Consider the following 17536-nt stretch of genomic DNA (forward strand, 5'->3'; position numbering starts at 1 on the left):
ATAACAACTGCAACACAATAATAGTTAATAATGTGAGACTTTAACCATATATTTATATTTATCCAGTGTCATCAGTAAGTCTGGTTGTATTTTTAAATTACCTGGAAACACACCCTCATGTCAGCTGAGCATGAGGCTGTAAATGAGACAAATGGGAACAGCAAAGCAATGATACGGTGTAAGTGAGTAAAGTTGAAGGCCAAAATAAAAATAAAAAAGTAATGATTTACGTAGAACAGGTTTATGGTTTAATTGTCTTCTTCTCAAGAACTCTTGTTTGGCCATGTTTACTTTTTATCACTTAAAATAATCACCTCAGTCTGATGCTGTTTCAGTCAGAATTCTGTATTTTATGTTGCAAATGGTTACATCATATCTTAAAATGTGACAGTGTTTGCTTTGTGATGTATTTGAAATAGAATCACAATGAAATGCTGATATATATATTTATATATATATATATATATATATATATATATAATGTATATATACCGTTTTTTTTTTGTAAAAAAGTTGGAAAAGAGGCTGTGACACAAAGGATGTATACTAGTTACATAATGTGTCTTGCATAAAAGGGCAGAATACCGAGTTGTAACCGACCGTGTGATGTCTGTAAAGGTGTGTGTGGTTAGCAGCCTTGTTATTTGAATGTAATTTAATGAAGGTAAACACAGTGGGGTGTCAGTGCTAATGTCACTGCGCTCTGGTGCGGCACATCTCAAATCAGAGGCTGCAGATTTTTTAACTTCCTGTCCTGCGGCCTTCAAACGACTGATAGGATTTAATGAACTGCAGGAGAAGCTTTTCATACTGTCTAAAGCTGCCGGTTTAAACACATCTCTTAACAGGAGACACTAATCCCCCAGACCTCTGTCTTGTCAAATCCATAACAGTCATAACAGAAAAAACTCTGGCTATCCTGAAGAAGCCATGTTTGACCTCAAGAAACACCTACTCTGGTTAAGTTTTGGTGGGGTATGAATATCGTAGTAGTGTAAGTTCATAGGTTTGATTTACAGTACAATAAAATGCTACTTTGTCCTTACTTTTTTTTTCCTAAAAGACACCAGGACCTTAGCCAAGGCTGAAACTGTATTTTACATAAATCATCGTCTTTGACATTTGAGTGCACAAAAATAGCTTTGCTCACTTCAGCGTAACAGAACTGAGAACTATATTGATCATTATAAATTCTCCTTTTGTGCTCTCTTTGGAATAAATGAGCCAAACTTCAATTTAAAACTCAGCAGGGATATTGCTTCAGGCAACATCCCAATTTAGAAAAGATGTCCTCCTTCCATATGTTGGAAAGTAAGAGGGGAAAATAAGTAGTCCTCCCTAATTGAGGAGACAGTCCTGCATTTTTTAGGGGGCAGCAGAAATATCTCAGTTTCTTACCTGGTTGTGAGATTTTAGTAACTATTGCAGAGAAATGGAAAAATACAACTGCAGAGAGACTGTTGTGCATATGATCAGAATGTGGTCACTGACTATTGATGACTGGCATGTATGTACTTTAAGATGAAGCATGAGTGGAAAATCAGTGTTGTTACACAGACAGTTTAATGATGTTCTATTATCATTATCATTATTAAGTACAATAACTATTCACTCCCCATAATGGCTGGCCCCACACTTGAAATTCCACATCTGTGTTTCATGATAAACCTCAGTAATTCATCAGACCTTTCAGTGGTGCAGGTCACAGAATTAAAGGTCGATAAAAGGACTCAATTGTGCTTAAATGCCATCCACATCTCTTTGTCCTGCACCAGTGGCATTATCATTAGCTCTGGGGTAAAGCAATGAGTCCATTCATCGTGTACGCAGGCTTTACTGTACACCTTTAACATTTAAACCCTATTGGCATTCAGCAGTAAGCCTGATTCCTACTGCTCAGTTTTTATGTGGACGTTTCAGCTGATTGAATTAGAAATGTTTAAACTTTAGTCGAAAATCCTGTTAGTATGTGAGGAACAACACAAGTAGACAACTGATATTCACAAAATTTTTTTCTATTATGTTCATTTTTTGCATTTATATTTCTCTGTTGGGAGCGGAATCAGTCTCTTTTCACTATAAATTCATCAAATACTGTCATTTTGTCAGTGGATCTTGGCGTCAGGCACTGACAAACAGAGGCACCCTTTGCAGCAGTATGATACACACTGGGCACTGGCAATTTGTCAGGTTTGCTGCAATTACCATACTTTAAATAGTCAGAAAGTTCATAAAGGGAGGGCAGAAGGGGAGGTGAATGGGTCATACAAACTCCGGACTTTCACCTGAGAGCCCACTGTTCATTTCCTGTGTGAATCCAAAAGTCAATGAAGTTATTTTAATGATAACGTAGGCTTTTGTTTCCTAGCCCTAAGGCAGTAAACCTTAAAACAAAATAAATTTACTTTGGAAAAGGCTGTGCATGTAACGAGCAGACACTGTACACTTCCCGTGAAAACAAAAGTGTATCTTGAAAAGATTCTGATGAGAACTGTTAACTCTGAGAACTGATGCAGGATGGTACCTAGCATGCCATATTTTGAAGTGTACTTTCACTGACAAAGAGGCAGTATTTGACAAGTTGGGGTGAGAATGTGTTGACAAAAAAGTAGAGAACGTGACTTTGTGAGCCTATGAGCTTCAACTCAGAACTAAAAACAACAGAAATTACTGAGATTGTCACACACATTTGCAGATCTCAGGTGTGACAACAGTGTGGCAAGTCACATTAACATTTTTTTGTTAAAACCTGCCAATTCAGAGGTTTTCCTAGCTCTTGAAAAGCTGAATACTTCTCAATTTAATAGCATTTACATTGAGTTTGTATTTTTTCTGTTATTTTATCAGTTTAAAGACTCTGCACACCCATGCTTGTCTGACATTTCCATGACTCTCCTGTTTCCTTAGTTGCACCTCATAGAACTGAACAAAATACACCTTTATAATAACACTCTATTACATAGAGTCCTGTGACCTTGCATAATTCCCAATGTAGACCCAGCCACCTTCAACCTGAGAAGAGCTCTAATCAACCAAAATAACTGAACATACTTGTGGGTGTGCACTTGAGGGTGTGCAGGGACTTTACGAGGCGACCTCACACATAGTGGATTTTTTATGTAGATGTTAACATGAGGGGATTTACAGTTTTTCACAGAGGTCGTTTGTAAAGATTGATTGATTTTGTTTAAATAATACTTTCATTTTTCATCCATTGTATTTCTGGTCAGCTTTTTGGAAGGTGCTGTACCACTGAAATAAGAAGTATCCTTCTAAAGGAATATCTCTATTTAGGAAAGCTCTGTATTGCAACAGAAGAAAAAACAAGATAAGAGTTATCTGGAGATTGGAAAGTTCAATATAAAGTTATCCATGTATTCAGTAACTTAGAGCCTATTTACAACCACAAAGACGCATTGTGATTCAATCACCCAAACCACTTGTTAAGGTTGTCTGGAATGTAAATTTGTGAATATTAGGATAAGGAAGGCATGACCCAGACTACTGTCCCTATGAGTGGCTGGTACTCTTTGCATTTATTGGTTGTTTTGGTTAGGTTAACACAAGTGGGACTGATTTGGTTTAGGATAAGAACTACAGGGTAAGCCAAACAAAGGCAGAGTAAGCTGGGCCATTCCTTCCTCATCATAGGATTCGCAGATTTGCGTCAGGGACACATTTGGCCACATACAGTATCTTTTATTGTGTGAACGCTAATATACATCTATAACACAGGGACTACGTCATCAGTGATGGAGGTGGTGGTTGTTTTGCTGACATCAGGCTAATGCTCTATAACTTGTCCATTTTATAACAATTTAGACAAATTCTTGCATGACTGTTTCATAATTTTGCCCTGTGGAAAGAGCCGTGTTAAATTCTGCAGAGAGCAATATCCCTATTTGTGCGAACACGACCGCTAACGTGGCTAGCAAGCAACTTACAAGAGAGCAGACTTTATAACTTTTGGACAGTCGACACATGTCTTAACCCCAGCTGTAAACAGACTCTTAGGTATGAGAATATTTGTCAAATTCTTTAAAAGTCTTGGTGGTTGAATGACAAAAGTGAAGTTCATTCATCAGTCAATTTCAATTTTTGTAATAACTGTTCATCTGAAACAGAGGTTTCATAATCAGATTTCCCCAAATTACAGAAGTGAATCCACACGTAGCGTCACCAACCACGAACACACAAGGGCTTACATTACACAACACGAGTTCAATAAAATGGCACAGCAACAGCAACATGTGTTCAATCTCACACAATATACCAGCAATATCTGCTTCCTCAGTGGGTACATTTTCGCATTTTTATTTTTATAAGGAAGCACTAACACTCTCCAACTTATTTTATTAACAATGAGTGCACAAAAGAATGTGACAGAAGAAAGTCATATCTGGAGGCAGCTTCAGTTCTGACAAGTCCCTTTTCTTTTATGCAAAATCATATGTCTCTTTAATTTTCATGTTAATTCCTCAAAGTCACCCTCAGTTTTAGTTTAACCATACATGTTATGTAATGCATTACATATTCCACATCAAGGTGTTACCTAGTTGCTGAAGTGCCATTAAAGATGTAATGTTTATGTTTAGCAACTGCAGGACCTGTAAGTATTTACTCAAGGAAACCAAATACTGGTTTAATGTTGTGTGAGGTGAGGGGTATCTGCAGTTCCTGTATTGAGGAAAAATAAGTGTCTTTCTCTTTTCTTTTTATTTTCTTCCCAGTTTGCAGCACATCTGGCCAAGGTAAATTTCCAACGGGTTTGTATCCTGGATGGAGGGATCAACAAGCTGAAGCCCACTGGACTCCTGACTGTCCCCTCCCCTCAGATCTGATCCCAGCTCTCGGCTTCACATGAACAAAAGGGACAAGTAGAAAGACTGTATATTGCATTTTGCGCTTATATTGAAGATTGAATTTAATTGAATTGAGTAACAAATTTTGATTTTTTTTAAAAACATGTTCTAATTAAACTATGATGCAAATATATTTACAGGGCAGTTATTTTCTGTTTCAAAACAAGAATGATTTAATCAGTTTTTTTTTCTTTTGAACACATGTTGTAGTAGCTTTGCACTAATAATTGATCTTTTTGTGACCAATATAAAATACTTGTTATATTATGTATGTTGTCTGTTCTGAGCCAATTGATTTAGACAACAATGTTATACACTCTTTGGTCAGTTTATTAAGTACACAGGTACAATCTTATGCAATCCAATACAACTTTTCTGTCATATATTCTACTTTTATTATGTCTATAATAACTTCGGAAGGTGATCTATGTATGTTATATGTTTAAGCATTGACTAGGTCATAGTAGCGCTGGTGGTGTACTCGACTTCATTATATTTTATATTTTTTCCCCTTAGTGTATGTAAATATGGAGGGCAAAAAATAATAACCATCATTAGTCAACTGTGTCATCCTTAACTATGACCCTATGATATCAGTAACAAACACAGAATTGATATATCCGATTAAGCAATTTGATTTGATAAGTGGTAGTGCCTGACTTTTAACTAAGCCTGTATCACTCCACTTTACAGGTGTTGTAAACCGTAATTAGTCTACAAGGTCATTTTAACATATTTTGCACCATAAAAAGGAACATATTTCCACAAATGTGAGATAATTACTGAATACCTGTCAAAAGAGGACGAAGGCAAGGAAATAAGCCTTGATACTGCATTGCAAATGTCTACTCATGCCATATGACGTTAGAAGATGTCGCAAGGTGCTGTCTGAGTATGTGATAACTTGTTTGCATCAAATTTATGCAAGAGCCACTGTCAACCAACTCTTACTTCACTGATTGCACAATAAATGAAAACTTCCAGATAAATGTACATGATACATAACTGGCCTGTGATAACATGTAGACAGTAGCAACAGTACGTGTAGGAGGTAGCAAGCTAGCATGCAGGAATGTTTATTTGTTGCTTGGCAAGACTCCAGTCCCAGTACAGTTGCATGACTATAATGTAAACAAAACCCAAATAATATTATAAACTTGAAAAGTTTATGGCAGAGCCGTTGTATTGAACTGCAGTATATTGCACAGGAGTACCTCATAAAGATGCCACTGTGTATTTGTCTTAGAAACAAAAATGAACACAGTAATTTGTGCTTTTGGTGATTTCGTAACAAGTATTTTTATTTACCTTGTCTACTCATCACTGAATTGTCTACTGTACTGTATATTCTATTGTATGCAGTTGCCATGCCATAGAAATTGGTTACTACCATGCTACAGTTGTTTATTTTAAAACTATCTGATAAGTCTGGACAAGCTGTGTAAGTGATGGTCTTGATTTTTGTTTCCTAATTTTGTTTAATTCACTGTGATGATCTTATATTTAGTTTTGAATAAAGCTTCATGTGGTTTTGCAGGTGCAGTTTTCATACGTGTCCAACATTCCATTGCCAGAGTTGACTCTATACTGTTATTCCTGACTAGACATTCCCACAAATGTGGAATACATTATATGTATGTCATGAAGTTGATGTACTTGCATGTTTCTTGAAATATTTGTGTCTCATCTATACGGTAGAATGTACGTAAATTGCTTTGTGAAAGTGTCAGCTGAATAATGTAATGTACTATAACTTATACCAGTGTACTATAATATGTACTATAACTCCAAATTAAGACGCTTTCATATGATCTCTGTCATTATTCCAGGTGTCTTGCATGAATGTGCTGCCCTGTCTCCACTGGAAAGCTGATCCTGATAGTGCTGGGCAAACAGAAGCTCCCACTGTTCCCTGAAGACTCTTGGTTCCCTACCAAGGTGGAAGTGAATCCCCTGAGGGAGACACCTACAACTATCCCATCTACCGTTGGATCACTGACAGCGAGGTTCACCGCTTCAGAGAGGGAACAGGTTTGTGGAAAATTTACCTGTCTGACATCCTGTATGTTGTTTATTGACCACAGATGACACAAGAGAGACATGTTCTGCAAGATGGACTACAAGGAGGCTGGAGTAGATTTATGTAAACATACAAACAATTATAAACTTGTTGTGTTTTTCCTTAAGCTCTGAGAGTCTTTGAAGACAGCCATCATCTTGGCAGGTACACTCGGCAGCAAGAGCTGAATGAACGTGAGAAAGACTATCGGTGAGAACTCAGAGCTATAAGACATTTTAACTTTTCGCAAACATTGCTTCTCCTTTCAGCTACACCAGAGTTTCTTTACACTGTATCTCCTGGGTTACCATTTGGTTAAATTTCTATCTATGTAACAATCTGCTAGAGCTAAAAATGAAGGGACTGGCAGGGAGAACTGCCAATCTGACACATAAGGTATTAACAGTACTTGATAAAATACTTGATACTGTATGGATAAAAAAACATTCAACTGTGTTCATTCCGATGCCCGTCAAGTTCAACTCTGTTAATTTTCCAGGCTATATCCAGAAACATTGGCTTTTTCGCCTACCAGTACCACTGCTTGACCACCAAGATTTTTGTGAGTGCAGATTTCCAGAGCATCAACCCAATATTCACTTGCAGTGTTACTGCTACACATCATGCCCATGGTGCATCCACTGTACAAGGTAACTATAAGAGAACTGAATTACTGTAGTTTTCTTTTTTTTTTTGCCTCCACACCAGCAAAAGCCATGGCTGGAGGCACTATGTTTTCACGCTGTCCATTTGTCTGTGCATCTATCCCATTTTCACAAGTGCGATATCTCAAAAATGCCTCCTCAAATTTGGCACCAATGTCCACTTGGACTCAAGAATGAACTAAGTTCATTTTTTGCTTCTTACTCACAACACTACTCAACTGGACATGTTCTTTTATCTAAAACTGGATCTTTACCATAGCTATGAAAAGACAATCATGCTCAGTAGACCATTGCCTAAACTATGTGGGGTTTTTGTTTAGTATCATGATTCATGTTCAGTATTTGTCTCTAATTTTTATTATATTTTTGACGGTTCCCTTGCTTGCAGCTTCAGCTGGAGGAAGGTATGGTGACAAAACCCGATTGCCAGAATAAATGCTGGCATTTTACATTTCTGCAAACTACAGATACTGTATGTTACATTCGTGTGTTTCATATGTTAAATTTGTATGCTTCATGTGTAGCAGATATGTTAAAATGTTTAATTTCTTTACATTTTAAATTTTCAATCTTGTGTTGTGACATCGCTGTTAACATATTGATTTGTTTAGGCCAGGGTTGGACTGGTGACAAAGTCTGGCTGTGGCAATATCTGTCTGGATCAGCCCACCCTGCTGGGCAGCAACGCCAAACAGCTCTCCCATGACAACAGGGAGAGTGCCGAGAGCATTGATAGTGGCCTGCCAAGTTCCCTGGTCATAAAAGCCAATGCCTGCAGAGATGCATTACTGATGCTCTGGACAGAAGGGTCCATGCTGGAGGATTGGTAATATCTAGGTGGGAAAGAAAGTTCCAAATAGGGTCCATTTGTGCTGTCATATCCTAACACTTTGTTAGAGAGTTGAAATGTATCACTGTAGCCTGGGACAGTGACTGTCAGGTCTCGAGACCTCATCAGGTGACACAATAAAGAAGGCGGTAGATGGTTCTGGCATCTGGTCCAGTCTGTAATTTCTGGCATTCTGCATGGAAACTAAGGCCCTGCTGTCACCTGTGTAGTGAGAAAGTTATTATGTGTCTGGCCACCACTGTGGAGCTCCCCAATGTGTGGCTGAAAGGGCCACTATTTGTTTCTGTCAGCTCTCATTGGCCTATTGTTATAACTTTCTTTTTTTATCTGAAAATAAGAAGGACTGAATCAATTACTATCATGTCAGTGTTATTAATAATGACACTGTTTGATCAGTCTGGATGAACTGTAAAGTTGAATACTTTTGATGTAACGGTGTCACATTTCATGTTTGGAAAAGCTGATTTATCTTTATCAAATACATTACCGTTGCATTAAAAAAAAAACATTATTTCATCAAATTCCGGTGGTTTCTCAACAGCAGTAATTGTCCATACATGTCCAACATTCCACCAGCAGAGCTGCTGGAAGTGACAGGACACGCCCCCAAAACTGTATGTACAAAAAGAGGAATCAGCGGAGATTACTGTCATCAAAACAGCAGTTCACTGAAGGAACGTCAGTGTCACATTAACAGGTGAGAGAGCTTTGAAAGTCAGTGAAGACTGGACTTTAACTAGTAAGTGAGAAAAGACAAACTTAATGTTAGTTATTATAATATCATTTGCCAATGCCATTTTCATTGTGAAGCCAGAGATATGAAAATGTTTTTGCTTTTTTTCTCCGCTCAGGTTCCTCTAGTGATACTTTACTGAAACAGTGATCACTGATTCTTCCGTTTTCCAGAGTGAAAATGGTGAGTTATGAGGTGACCGTATCCACTGGCAATCTAGCTGGTGCCACCACTATAAACAATGTCTTCATTAAGCTGGTGGGCACAGAAGGGGAGAGCGACCGCAAGTGGCTCATGGGCTTTAAAGGAGCTTCATCCTTCATGAGAGGAGTAGTAAGTCTGAAATATCCCTCTCTATATTTGAATGCTTTACTCTCAGCCTATATGAGATTACTGGCACATTAAATACCTTATCATATTATTTTATGTTGTGCGATATATTGTATGTTTTCATTTTGTCCAACTTTCTACATTCTGGAATTGTATACAGCTCGATTCTTGGTTATAAATGTGCTTTTTCTTAATCTCTTGTTTGCTGTCCTGGCTTCATAATGTTTGTTTTCTTTCTCTATCTCTTCCTGTTTTTTAAAGGGAGCACATGAAGCTGTCCAGCATATATGATGCAGTTGTACTTGCATTATTCTTGCAATTTTTAGGCTTTATCCATGTGATTGGCTGCAATTTATGTAGGCTGCTTTGGATAAAAGCATGAGCTAAAGAAATGTAAGATTTAGATGTTTACAAACCATCTCTGTTATTACTCCAGGTCTCTAGTTTTAGCGTGTCCTGCCCTGTCTCCATTGGAAAGCTGATTCTAATAGAGCTAGACAAAAAACAGCTCCCACTGTTCCCTGAAGACTCTTGGTTTCCTGCCAAGGTGGAAGTGAAATCCCCTGAGGGAGACACCTACAACTTTCCCATATACCGCTGGATCACTGACAGTGAGGTGCACCGCTTCAGAGAGGGAACAGGTTTGTGGAAATTTGCCTGTCTGACATCCTGTATGTTGTTTATTTACCACAGATGACACAAGAGAGACATGTTCTGCAAGATGGACTACAAGGAGGCTGGAGTAGATTTATGTAAACATACAAACAATTATAAAGTTGTTGTGTTTTTTTTCCTTAAGCTCTGAGAGTCTTCGAAGACAGCCATCATCTTGGCAGGTACAGCAGGCAGCAGGAACTGACTCAACGTGAGAAAGACTATCGGTGAGAACTCAGAGCTTATACACGTTTTAATTTTATGCATCCCAAAATAACATGCATCCAAACCTCCTCCACCTTTTGTTAAATATATTCATGATAAATAATGGTAAATTAAACAACACATAACACTGTCACATGGGCGAGGGTTTATTGAACTCAGTGAAGAGCTGAATGAATGTGAGAAAGACTATCGGTGAGACTTCAGAGCTATAACACATTTTAACTTTTCACAACCATTGTTACATTGTCCAGGGTTTTTTTCAAGCAATTGCACTATATGTTTCCATATCGCAATATTAAATATTAAATTAATTTCTATCTATCTATCACTGGTATCTAGATTGTCCAAAGTTTCTCACCACTCTGCTGTTCTCTGTTTTTCCCAGCTGGGATGTGTATGAAGAGGGAATACCCCACTGTATAAAGACAGAGAACATTTTTTCTCTACCTTGTGAGGTCCGCTTCTCCTTCACCAAGACCACAGAGTTCCTCTTCACTGCATCTACTGGGTGATGTCCTGAAATTATATTAGACAGCAGCATTTGTTTCGTGTCTTACGTGAAAGCCTCCTGTGTGACATTTTAAAGTATTGGACTCCAAGGGTAGTAGAGAGGTGCAACAATCATAGTGAGACACGAAAAAAAATGCCAAAAAAGATCTTAAGGGTATGGACTTAACATGTTGTCAGTTGTCTGATTAGTAAAAGTGAGTTTCTCACCAAACCACCTTCCCCTCCTATTGGTATCATTAGTGCCAGCCAATTCAGACTGGCACAATGTTAGCTGAGCTGGTCTGACAAGGCCACACAGGACAGGACGCTTTTCCATGGTGAAACAGTCACTCAGGCTAATCTGAGAAACAGGGTTATGTCTATAACCTTATTTTTGTTTTTTAATCCTGAACTATATGACTCTAAATAAATGTTCTTTTTGTGCATTACTTTTTGCTTTGTGCCCACCTGTGCAGTTTTTCTTAAGTGCATTTACAGGGTTATATCTAATTCAGTCAGAAATCTTTTGATCCATAAGGGTAGGCCTATAAAAATGGCCTGCCTATAAAAATGATTTAAGTCTGATACTGAAGTAACTGTGTTTTTATTTTCTAGACTTACTGAGCTGCAACTTAAGGGACTATCCAACTGCAAGAAGAAGTGGACCAATATTGATGATATCAATCGGGTTTTCTGCTGCAACCGGACTGACATATCAGGTACTATTATTGTAGTTTGATGAACTGCTTAATGTTGTATGCATGATAGTGCATTAAATTATATTAATTTAAATATTGAACTTTATTTGTACATAACACCACTAATTATTGAATAGTCTGTTGGCTTTCTCACTTGGCTCACTGAATGGGAAAAAATGTGACTGGGAAACATGTATGCATCTAATCACACAGAAGTTTTCTAATTTTAGACACGTGTAAGACAGTGTTTCCCATTTTCCAGTTCTATATGCAATTAAAAGTATAGCTGAACATTGGGATAGAAATATTTTTTAGCTTAAAGTTTGAAACCCAACTAGGTTCAGCTCTGTTCTTTTTACAGACTATGTCCAGGAACATTGGAAGGACGATGCTTTTTTTGGCTACCAGTATCTAAATGGTGTCAACCCCATGTTGATCCGACGTTGTTCAGCTCTGCCTGATTACTTCCCAGTCACTGACGACATGGTCTTCCTCTGTGGTCAGTGCAGCTTGGCAGATGAAATGAAGGTGATTTTTCTGACCTTGATTGATCTTAGTACCAGGAGGAATCATGTTTTGGCCCATGATATGTTGAGTTTCGAATTGCATGTTGCACTGAATCACTCACTTAGTGTATGTTATATGCACACTGCATGCATGTGAGTCAAATCAGTTCTCATACTCACAGAGTCCTCTTTCAGCACTTAACAACTCTTTTGATGTTTTCCAGTCAGGTATTTGACCACAGCACAGAACTGAAACTACTCTTATCAAGGTCTTAAGTGACATCCCCTTAAACACAGACAGTGGCAGAGTTTGATTCTTAGTATTACTGGATCTCAGTGCTGCATTTGACACAGTCATTGACAACATATTACTAGACCGCCTGGAAAACAGGTTGGATCATTCTGGCACAGTACTAAACTGGTTTCAATCCCACTTAAAGGACGGGGACCTTGTGTCAATGGATAATTATACATCTGAATGGACAGAAATGTCATGCAGAGGTTCCCAAGGCTCCATATTGGGGCCCTTTCTATTTAACATCTACATACTTCTGACAACTCAGATTATGGAAAACATAATATGTTACCATAAGTATGTAGTCGACTCACACATTTAAATAAACGTATCATCAGGGGTCTATGGTCCAATACAAGCTCTGACTAAGTGTCTTGAACAAATCAAATATAGTCAGCACTTAACTTCAACTGGCTATGTTAAAAAACAGAGACCAAACCAGAAGTCTTGGTGAAGTCATGGACTCAGACCTGAATGTCAATTACCACATTAAGCTAATTACAAAGTTAGCCTACTATCTATAACATAGAAAAAAATAAAAGGACTTTGTTTTAGCAGGATTTGGTAAATCTTGTAGAGGCATTTACTGTCAGTTAACATAATTACTGTAATGGTGTCACTACATTAATGGTACAGGTCACTAAAAAAAGTAATCAGACAACTGTGGCTGATTCAGAGCACTGCTGAGTCCTCACTAATACCAAGAAATTTGATCACATCACTCAAGTTCTGAGGTCTTAGCATTGGCTTTCTTTCTGTCAGAGAATGTATTTCAAAATACCATTGCTGGTTTAAAGCAATGAATGGTTTAGCGCACAAAAACATTTCTGACCTTATGCTACAGTATATACCATGAAGACCTCTCAGATCTTGCGGGACAGGTTTACTTTGTGTCCAAAGAGTCAAGACTAAACATGGGGAAGCAGCTTTTAGTTTTCATGCACCTGATATCCGAAACAACCCCCCAGAAAACTCTCAGTTCTTTTAAATCGACTTTTTTAAAGACTTTTCAAGACTTTTCTCTTTGCCCGTGCCTTTTATTAAATCAAATATTTATTCATTCTCACACTGCAAGTTAACTTTTATTGTTGTATTTATATCTGTCTTCACAATTTTGTAATTTTTTTTCAAATCTCTAGCTCTTTAATAATTTTTTGATTGCATTTAAATGTCATCTCACAATGGATTTCTTTTGCCCTATGTCTCAATGCTTTTTAAGTGTTTTATGTAGAGCAATTTGAATTCCCTTCTTGCTTACATGTGCTATATAAATAAACTTGCCTTGCCTTGTCTAAAATTTCAAACAGAAAGGCAACATATTCCTGTGTGACTACAAGCAGTTGGATGGACTGAAAGCAAACACCATCAATGGAAAGAAGCAGTACTTGATGGCTCCCCTCCTCCTGCTCCACAAAACACCCAGTGATGAGATGGTGCCAATTGCTATTCAGGTGAGATTAGTACCCAAATATAACTTTGAGTGAAGCTCTGTTTAAACTTTTAGCAATATACATTGGGTTCTTTGCAAGAAAGCCACCGCCATGGCTAGTATTTAGATTACAGCTATGACTTCTCTCTGCTAGGAAAAGCTAGTCATTTCTTATTGCCTAATCCAGGGCCATGTCAAAAAGTTCATGCTGTCTGCCCTATTAAATAAAGGCACAAAAAGCCCTTAAAAATACCTTTAAGGGGAAAAAAAAAGTTTTTCCCTAGTCATACCAAGTCAAGCCAGTTTTATTTATATAGGCCAAATTTGCTGAAAAGGACTTTACAAACTGTACAATGTAATAAGCCCACTGTCCTGGTACGATACAATAGATGACTACGATACAATAGACAAGTAAGATAGATGTCATCTGTACAGAGTAGACAGAATTACCTTTAGTGAAATTATACTAGTAGAGTGCAAACAAATATACTGTATAGGAAGAATATGGATCAGAGAACAGGCAACATTTGAAGTCTTTTTATTGCTATTGCCAGCCTGCTTCCCTCTTTCCCTTTTGTCAAATACTTGAGACTTTAGACATGCAAGCATTGATGTATGTGCACAGGGTTACAGAAAATTCTTAAACATTTTTGACCAGTATTGGCAGTAGTGATACTGGATCAAATGAGTTGAGTGAGCTGCACAACTTTTCTTTCTCCTGCAGCTGAAGCAGACTCCAGCAGGTGACAATCCCATCTTCTTTCCTACTGATTCCGAGTACGACTGGTTGACGGCCAAGATTTTTGTGAGAAGTGCAGATTTCCAAGAGCATCAACTCAATGTTCACCTGCTACGCACTCATCTGCTGGCTGAAGTGTTTGCTGTGGCACTACTGCGTAATGTGCCCATGGTGCATCCACTGTATAAGGTAACTGACGGGAGAACACTGAAACTGCTACGGTTGTTGATTTTTCAACTTGGAGATTTTCAAAACTTCCAAAGTTAATGAATCATTGTGTAACTTACAGAATTCCTTTTTTCTCTTAGCTCCTCATACCACACACTCGCTACACTCTGCAGATCAACCACTTAGCTCGACTTCTTTTGATATCTAAGACTGGAGTTTTCACAGAGGTACTTAAAGACCAACACATTCACTGCACCATTATCGAAAACAATACTTTTTTTCCAATATCAAGCAGAGTATTTCTCTTTCTCTTTCTATATGTTTCACTGTTTGCTAGTTTGCAGCTTCTGGTGGAGAGGGTATGAGGACTCTCCTAAAGAGATCACTGTCCTCAATGACCTACATCTCACTCTGCATACCTGATGACATTGCTGAGCGTGGGCTGGAGGATGTGCCGAACTTCCACTACAGGGATGATGGAGTCAAGCTTTGGGATATCATCCACAGGTAGTACAGGTTTCCTGGTTTTGGAAAATAAGAGCAAACACCCTACCCCTTGTAGAAGATAGCATTTGTTCTCTTTTGTGACTGTGTCAATTTTCTCAAGGGCTAACTGTTTCCCTCTGCTTCCAGCCGTAATGCTATGAAAGCTTATTTCCTCCCTGCTGTAGCTCCATGCTTAATGCACAGATGTGAGAGTTGTATTGATGTTGTCATCTAATTCACCACAAGAAAGTAAACTAGAAAGTTTTAGAAAATGTCAAGCTATTCCTTTAAATTTATGTGATCCACTGTGTATATTTCACGAGATTCTCATCCATGAATTCAATAAATAAATTCTTACTATTGCATTGTGTATTGAAAAATGCACAATTCAACTAGGATTGTGCTTTACAGAACTTATCCACATTTCTCAAAGGTTTGTGCAGGGAGTGCTCAGCTTCTACTACAAGAATGATGCTGAGGTCCAGCAAGACTCTGAACTGCAGAAGTGGATTTTGGACATTTTTGAACATGGATTCCTTTCCCAAGCAGGCACAGGTGAGCTTTACAGACAGTCTTAATGATGAGAAATGTGCACATTTATAGTTTATATTCATGTAAACACAAGTCAAACTTTTCATAAGTCATTTCAATGTCCACAAGTAATGCAGTTTATTTCCTCTAATTCTCAGGGATTCCACAGAGCTTCACCACTGTAGCTGAGTTGGTCAAGTTTGCCACCATGGTGATCTTCACTTGCTCGGGGCAGCACTCAGCTGTGAACGCTGGACAGGTGAAGCCTTTTAATATACTGGGGTTATCAGTTACAATCTTGCGATTTTTCTGGATAATGTTGATGAGGTTTTGATGTTTTGTTTTTTTTTTACTGGAGAGATAGATGAATTCTGGCTGGTGATGATGGTGCTGGATGAAAAATCAGAGGATCGCCTAGGTTATCAAAGTTTATCCTCACATCAACATAATTATTTGGGGTATCACTCCCTAAGTAGGGTTTTGTGTATTGTGTTTTGTGTAGTCCATTATAGGAGATGCAGCTTGAGATACTAATCCTCATTGCCGTGTTTGCTGTCTCTCCACCTGTCACAGGCTGTGTTGATCAATTATCTATCAATCCTTAATTTATTTCAGTTTGACTATGGCGGCTGGATGCCCAACACTCCCATCTCCCTGCAACTTCCACCACCAACCACAAAGGGGACAACAAGTGAGGCCACAATGCTCCAGACATTTCCTGACGTCAATACAACAGTTCAGGGCATGTCTACCATGTGGCTTCTCAGCAAGCAATCATCTGACTTTGTAAGTGCCAAAGAATTTTTGACAAATTATAACTATCAAATGTAAGTTCAAGGTGTGTTAAACAGACTGATATGTTATTAGAGCCAAAATTCTCTCTTTGAGCCACTGGGAAGATCCTGATCAGCTCCTACAACTGTAGCCTACATTACATTGCTAATAGTTAATGTTAAATTAAGGTTTAGATTTTAATGGATTATTCGTCTTAATGTATCATTAATGTCATCAGGTGCCTCTTGGCCAGTACCCAGAGGACCATTTCAGCGAGGAGATTCCCTGCAAGATGATAAAGAAATTTCAAGGAGATCTTGAAGTGTTAAGCGCAATCATCAAAGCCAGAAACAAGAGTCTGGATGTCCCATATACATACATGGATCCAGTGGTCGTAGAAAACAGCGTGGCAATTTGAGTATTAGTATCTGTGAGCTTCTCAGCTGTTGGCCAAATTCAGCTTCATTTGAGCGAGTTAAGAGTTGCATTTTCTGGTTTAACTAATACTACAGTGGAAGGAAATTACTAATGTGATCATTGTATGCTGATCTGTGTCTCTTATACCACCTGGCTGATTTAACTGTGGTGTGAATGTACTGTTTTAAATTATAATCCACATTTTAAATATTTTTATTTCATCAATAAAATAGACAAGGTATCTTTAAAAAACATGTATATTACAAAATTTGAGGCTGCTCTTTGAGTCAAGTCAACTTTTGTATAGCACATTTCATAGAAATTGAGATTTTTTTATAAACACATGTATCCTCTATGAACAAAATGATCATTTGCATTGTTTTCATTTGACTTTTCTATTATTTTCTGTCTCAAAATAAGAATGATTAAATCAATTATTATCATATTACAGTTGAGTAAAATGTGTATGAGTGAGTTTTTGTTGTTTGAGCAGTTATTCAGAACTAATATTTTGAGTTAGGCTAAGTTAGACTGTGATGGTCTCACATTTATCCATATAAAAGCTGGTTTATCTCTATTAAATGAACTAGTGCTTGTTTTAGACATCATTATTTGCATCATCTTTG

The 17536-nt window shown here is 37.9% G+C and overlaps 2 protein-coding genes across 4 annotated transcripts in view; both read left to right on the top strand.

The window, feature by feature from the left end:
* tbck (TBC1 domain containing kinase) overlaps positions 1-6398 on the top strand; it is a 60773-nt gene extending 54375 nt beyond the window's left edge. The window contains exon 26 of the mRNA XM_042485272.1: positions 4731-6398. Within this exon, the coding sequence (XP_042341206.1) occupies positions 4731-4841 (111 nt within the window). The 3' untranslated portion in view covers positions 4842-6398. The remainder of the gene's footprint in view (positions 1-4730) is intronic.
* Positions 6399-8832: 2434 nt separating this feature from the next.
* Positions 8833-17365, top strand: LOC121941966 (polyunsaturated fatty acid lipoxygenase ALOX15B-like). 3 transcript variants are annotated; one of them, XM_042485015.1, is made up of 15 exons: positions 8833-9133; positions 9343-9502; positions 9936-10140; positions 10299-10380; positions 10764-10886; positions 11483-11586; positions 11927-12093; positions 13674-13817; positions 14520-14723; positions 14843-14929; positions 15040-15209; positions 15622-15743; positions 15878-15978; positions 16335-16505; positions 16732-17365. In XM_042485015.1, the coding sequence occupies exons 1-15, from the start codon at positions 8994-8996 to the stop codon at positions 16909-16911; spliced, it is 2160 nt and encodes a 719-aa protein (XP_042340949.1). In that variant the 5' UTR covers positions 8833-8993; the 3' UTR covers positions 16912-17365. The 3 variants fall into 3 exon arrangements, with proteins under 3 accessions (XP_042340949.1, XP_042340951.1, XP_042340950.1); XM_042485017.1 differs by having other exon boundaries at positions 9069-9133; positions 9288-9502; XM_042485016.1 differs by having other exon boundaries at positions 9100-9175; positions 9288-9502.
* Positions 17366-17536: the final 171 nt, after the last annotated feature.

The sequence above is a fragment of the Plectropomus leopardus genome, chromosome 4, assembly GCF_008729295.1.
Source record: "Plectropomus leopardus isolate mb chromosome 4, YSFRI_Pleo_2.0, whole genome shotgun sequence".
Lineage (NCBI taxonomy): Eukaryota > Metazoa > Chordata > Actinopteri > Perciformes > Serranidae > Plectropomus > Plectropomus leopardus.

Excerpts from the sequence above, each read along its gene's own strand:
- LOC121941966 (XM_042485015.1), top strand. The coding sequence starts at position 8,994 with ATGTCCAACATTCCACCAGCAGAGCTGCTGGAAGTGACAGGACACGCC. Across the intron at positions 10,381-10,763 it reads CAACGTGAGAAAGACTATCG|CTGGGATGTGTATGAAGAGG; the intron begins GTGAGAACTCAG and ends TGTTTTTCCCAG. Across the intron at positions 13,818-14,519 it reads TGGTGCCAATTGCTATTCAG|CTGAAGCAGACTCCAGCAGG; the intron begins GTGAGATTAGTA and ends TTTCTCCTGCAG.